The sequence below is a fragment of the Benincasa hispida genome, chromosome 1 (genome assembly GCF_009727055.1).
Source record: "Benincasa hispida cultivar B227 chromosome 1, ASM972705v1, whole genome shotgun sequence".
Lineage (NCBI taxonomy): Eukaryota > Viridiplantae > Streptophyta > Magnoliopsida > Cucurbitales > Cucurbitaceae > Benincasa > Benincasa hispida.
Genome location: NC_052349.1, coordinates 90067029 through 90072641, shown reverse-complemented (window position 1 = coordinate 90072641; position 5613 = coordinate 90067029). Strand labels below are relative to the sequence as shown.

General features: G+C 33.2%; 1 protein-coding gene across 4 annotated transcripts; it reads right to left on the bottom strand.

The window, feature by feature from the left end:
• Nucleotides 1-904: 904 nt before the first annotated feature.
• Nucleotides 905-4670, bottom strand: LOC120069204 (palmitoyl-monogalactosyldiacylglycerol delta-7 desaturase, chloroplastic-like). 4 transcript variants are annotated; one of them, XM_039020920.1, is made up of 6 exons: nucleotides 3902-4670; nucleotides 3668-3808; nucleotides 3419-3559; nucleotides 2854-2960; nucleotides 2410-2558; nucleotides 905-1399 (listed from the first exon to the last, which is right to left on the bottom strand). In XM_039020920.1, exons 1-5 carry the CDS (start codon nucleotides 4457-4459, stop codon nucleotides 2435-2437), a joined length of 1071 nt encoding a protein of 356 aa, XP_038876848.1. In that variant the 5' UTR covers nucleotides 4460-4670; the 3' UTR covers nucleotides 905-1399; nucleotides 2410-2434. The 4 variants fall into 4 exon arrangements, with proteins under 4 accessions (XP_038876848.1, XP_038876831.1, XP_038876838.1 ...); XM_039020903.1 differs by having other exon boundaries at nucleotides 2410-2514; nucleotides 3902-4668; XM_039020910.1 differs by lacking the exon at nucleotides 905-1399 and having other exon boundaries at nucleotides 2111-2558; nucleotides 3902-4669.
• Nucleotides 4671-5613: the final 943 nt, after the last annotated feature.

Here is a 5613-nt window from a genome sequence, read left to right as displayed (position 1 = left end):
ATGAACTTTGTTTTTGTATGGTTTCTTTAGTATCTTCTCTCCTCGTTAGCTTCGAAATTCCAAATGTCGGGACTAAGAGTTTTCTTTTTTCTTTCCCAAATTTCCCTACAGAAAAAAAAAAAAAAACCCTTTGAATAAAGTGGTTGAATTGGCTTCTTTTCGTTTTCAAAAGCCATTCAATTAGATAAATATTGTTCATTCATGGCTGCCTTTATCTCTCACACCTTCCCAAACTCCCATCACCAACTCATTCTATTGCTCGAGGCTGTCTCTACTTTATGTTTAGTTTCTATGTGAATTATTTCAACATTTTTATCATCCTTCTTTACCCCAAACTTAAATCATATATATACCTTCGCATTAAAATTATTGTGCCTAATCATGCATTAAAGCCTAAGGCGAAGATATAAAATGTCATAGAAATGTCCATGTCGATTATTATGGGTGATTTTTAGGATAAATGGCAGAAGCGACATACCGAAAAAAAAAAAAAAAAGCTACCACACTAGGAAAACAATAATAAATATACAAGAAATTGTACTAAGAGGATGAGGTGGGCTCAAGGAAAATGGCTAGTTTGGCTTTAGGCCAAAGTATCCCGATTGGCCTCTGCATAAATCAAAGATGAGGCCGAGACCGACCCTTTTCTTTCAGTGAATGGAGCGTATACAATCTATTTGGGCCTTGAGAAGAAGATAGTTTAGGTCAAAAGCCTAAACCAACCGTCTCGACCTCAACCTCTATGTTTGTTGATTGGAGCGTAATACGACCTATTTGGGCCTTGAGAAGAAGATAGTTTAAGTCAAAAGCCCAAACCAACCTCCTCGACCTTGGTTTTAGCCAAAAATGAAATTGAGACCGATGCTCCAAATTTGATAGACAGAACATGCTATGCCCTGGCATATTTGGCTTAAGAGTAAATCTAATATAACTCGGAAACTTTGAGATGAATATCATAGGTTTAGATTTCACTCTAAGTACATTATTATGACTTCAGAGGAAGTAAGTCCATTCTAATACTCATGCTGCACTCATTTTTTGACTTAAGCATGGGAGCCAATGTGAAAAGCACCACACCGGTGCACAAATATTTCTTTTTTGCAGGTCACATTCTTCTCCAAGTTATAAATTTACCATTGTTGTTACGTGAAAGTCTGGTGCATTTTTCTTTATCCAGATTTTGGCATCAACATCGATTACCAATATTTCTAGAACATTTTTTTTTTTATATTAGTGAGTGTTCGGGCCAACTTACATGCATCTCGACTAATCTTAAGGGCCAACTGCCTGACCCTACAACATTTGGGTGTCAAGAAAATCCCTAGGATATTAAATCCCAGATAGGTGGTCACCATGGATCGAACCCATGATCTCTTAACCCTTTATCAAGTTCATGTCCCTAAAAGATGAATCAAAAGATTAACAAAACCAAAATCAAACAATAATTAAAAATAATAAAAAAAAACTTTTTTGGTCATAGATCTTGAATTTAGTTTTCATTTGGTACATAAATTTAAAAATTTTATAATTTTAGTTCTTAAGTTTTAAGTTATGTTTAAATTTGGCCCCTAAAGACTTATACTTTAATCTCGATTTTTCCCTAAACACTCATTTTTAATTTTGGTTTTAGTGAATTTTTAAAATTAATTTTAATAGTGAAAGAAAAAATAGTGAAACTTAATTAATTATTATACTTTTAATTCTTTTAAATTAATTAATATACATTAACATTAAAGACTGGAAGTGTGTATTTATTAAAAAAAAATCAGATTTAAAGTATAAATTTTGATACTTAGAGACCAAATTGAAACAAAATTCAAATTTTAAGGATAAAATTGAAACAATTTGAAACCTTGAGACTAAATTGAAATCCAATTCAAATATTAGAGATTAAAAATATAACATTTTATATCTAAGACCAAATGGAAACTAAACCCCAATATCTAGAGATTGAAAAAATATATATTTTTTCCTTAAAAATATGTTACAATCATGTTCTTTCATGTTTCATTTTTTCAGCTTCCAACATCCCAATCCATTCTACAACGTATAACTTCAATTTTCATTTAACATCGAATTAAATTTAGAAAAAAAAAAAGAGGGAAAGAACTTTTGCTAATTAAATTAGTGAATAAATCATATGCTATGTAAAGTCGAGTGTAGAGAGAACAATTTCATTATCCCCCAATTGAAATGTTGTCTCTTTTTTCTATATATTTTAGCCTTCAGAAACCATCTGAATGTCGAAATGAGAAGACATACAGTTTTTGGTTCTGAGTTTTGCTTACAAAAAAAGTTAGTATATAACATCATGTGGTGTTCATGATAGCCAATTTTTCTTTCTGAACTTGTGTTGGTATCTTCACATCTGTAGCCAAACCAAGAGCTTGAAGAAGGCAGACGACGTACCATGTCATGTCGAGCTGCCACCACTCTAGGCCATGTCGGGCCGAGAACTCGAATGCATGGTGGTTGTTGTGCCATCCCTCCCCAAATGCAAGCAATGCCACCCACCTCCACCAACAAACACATTATGTTTGATCAGTCCCTCAACTTTGCTATAATTCAAGTATCTTGTTATCATGTTATCATTGTTAGGTCTAGAACAAACTTTACAAGTATTTAGCAATGATTTTTAAAGCTTTTATGACATGATATAAGAATAGAGAGATCAAAACTTGCACCGATTTAACATCGATTATCAAAATGAAACTTTTACGACTCGAGTGAGATGGGTCTATAGAATGATAATCTAGGTAGCGAGTGTAGAACGTTAAATCCATTTTTCGACGACGACGATTATCCGATCAGTTGAAATTAGCATAAAAGGGGGATGGGAAGTTAAAAAATTACCAATTGTTCCTAGATAAATCCCCTGTTTTCCAAGCTTGATTTCCCCAAACATGGCAAGCTGAATTCACCAGCCAAGTGACATGGTACACCCAAACTATTCTCACACCCTGTAATCAAGAATCAAACACAAGTTCTATAATTGGTTAATCAAAATTTAACCTTAGTTATTGATAGTACAAAATGTTTACCCAATCTATAAATATCATGCCATTAGCTATAACTACCGTTGCACAGTCTTTCATGGACCATGGAGATTCACAAAAGCCCACAAGAGCCCATCTAGGTAGCCCAATACATAGCCCACTTTCAAATACAAGGTCAACTCCTTTTTCTTTTCTCCATTGACAAAGACAATTGAAATAAGAATGTTTAAACCTAAGTTATACCAATTATCTCTGTCATTGAAAGTGTCAAATCAATTATCTATTTACCACTATATTTTGACTATTTGACCTAAAATCCTTTAATATACACATAAATTTAAAAAAGAGAGAAGAAATCCACAATAAAAAAACAAGCCATTTACCCAAAATCTCAAAAGGGAAATGAGTAAAATCCAACTTACCATTCCCCAAGCAATGAAAGGAAATCCACCCATTGCATAGAGCAAAGCACCAAGAGCAATTGGATGAAGAAGATAAGTACTCTGAATAAACCTATAAAATGGCTGCTTTTGCAAATCCCCAACATTATTTGGCTCTCCACACTAATAAAAGGAAAGAAAGGAAAGGAAAAATAAAAGAAACCCAAGTTAGAAATTAATAACACATTAATTTGTTGTAAAATAATTGAAGCCATTGAATTGAATTCTCACCCTCTCAACCACAGAATTGGTATCAAACAACCAACTCATATGACTAAACCAAAAGCCTTCAATTGGGCTATGTGGGTCTCTTTCTGAATCACAAAATTGATGGTGATATCTATGCGTACTAACCCAATCGATTGGATTTCCCTGAAATAAAATCAAAACAAGCTAAACAGAGTAAGAAACAGAGCATACATTTAAAAAATGCTAAAAAAACAGGGGATTGTTTTTTTTGGGAACCTGGAGGGCTTGAACTCCACAATAGGCGAAGAGATATTCGAGCCATTTGGGAAGTTTGAAGCTCCGATGAGAGAGATTCCGATGAAATGAAAGAGTTATCCCGAAAAGACCAGTGACAATATATAGAGAAATCGCCACCCAAAAAGCAGGCCAATTGAATTGAAATGGAGCCAAAAGTGTAAGTAAATGCGTCGCCACCACCACTCCAATGGTTCCGATGTCTAACAACGTCCATTTCCTTCTCCAAAACACTTCTCTCCGCCGCCTCACCACCACGTCCGACAACAAAATCCTCCTCCCATCCGCCGCCTCAACCGCCGGCAACGACTCTGGCTCAAATGCCTCTGTCGGCGGTGAAATTGCTCTGTTTTGAACATGAATCGATGAATTCAACCTCAGGACTTTGAAATCACGACGACCCACAAAATTTAAGGGTAATGGGTCATCGGGAATGGGTGGAAAAGTGAGGGTTGGGAGGCGTGGACGGTGGACTGCGCGGCGGAGGGATGGGAAGCGGTGGAATTTAGAATCGGACGGTGGAGAATTGAGAGTAGCCATAAGGGAAAAAGCAGCCGACTCTGAACTGACGGATCCTTTGTGGGGATTAATAAAAGGAAGGGGAAAAATTGTCAGTTTGTGAAATGATTTTGAGGGAATTAGCGTTCAAATAGAGTTGTGGTTTGTGTTCATTTTGAAAGAACAAGAAAAAGAAACTAAAAAAAAAGGTTAAAGAAAAAGAGAGGAAATGGAGATAAGGTGGCAATGGAATAATGAGATTTCTGTATTTTGTTAGAGAAATTTGAACCAGATATTTCGATCTCTTTAAGATAAACCCAAAACCCTGTTTTTTGTTTTCTTTTTTATTTTACTTATTTCTTTTGGAAGATATTTCACATTTCAGATAATTTTTTGTTCTTTACGTTTGTCACGAACCAAAAACTCTTTTCACACCATTTAAATGGATTTTTTTTTTTTTTTTTAAATTGTGTTTTTAAAGTACATTATTATTATTATTATTATTAATAATGACATTGATATATTTACTTTCTCCCTATGTTATAGGCTTTTAGTTTTAAAACTAAAAAAATTAGCTTTAAAAAATTTGTGTCTATTTTTAGTAAGAATTTACCGGACTATTTGATATATTAACCTAAAAATTGAGTCCAAATGTTATTTGACTTGATTATTCAAAATAAGATTTTATAATCATTTTCAAACTTTTTTTAATGTTTCATTTTCTTTCTTTTTCACTCTAAATCACTACTTTCTTCATATTCTTCTTTCTTTCTTTCTCCAAATCTACTTCTTCTTCACACTATCAAATGATTAGAATTATTTCCGATGGTGTGGGGACAATAAATTTATTAAATACAAAATTGAGGATATATTAGACATTTTTTAAAGTATAGAGATAAAATAGACACAAATTTAAAATTCCAGGTCATATTTGGTAACAATTTCGTTTTTGCTTTCTAGGTTTTTTTTTTTTTTTTTNTTCGAAATTTGACTCAAAACAATGACAAAAGTAAATAATAAAATAAGAAAGTTAGAAATGAAAAAAAGTGTTTATAAATTTAGTTTTTTTTTTTTAAAAAAAAATAGTTACCGATCCGAGACTTAAATAATTTAAGTACGGAGATTGGACTATAAATATTAAAATTGGCACCATTTCCATGCATTTTGTGCTCTTGAATTCCGAAACACGTCAATTC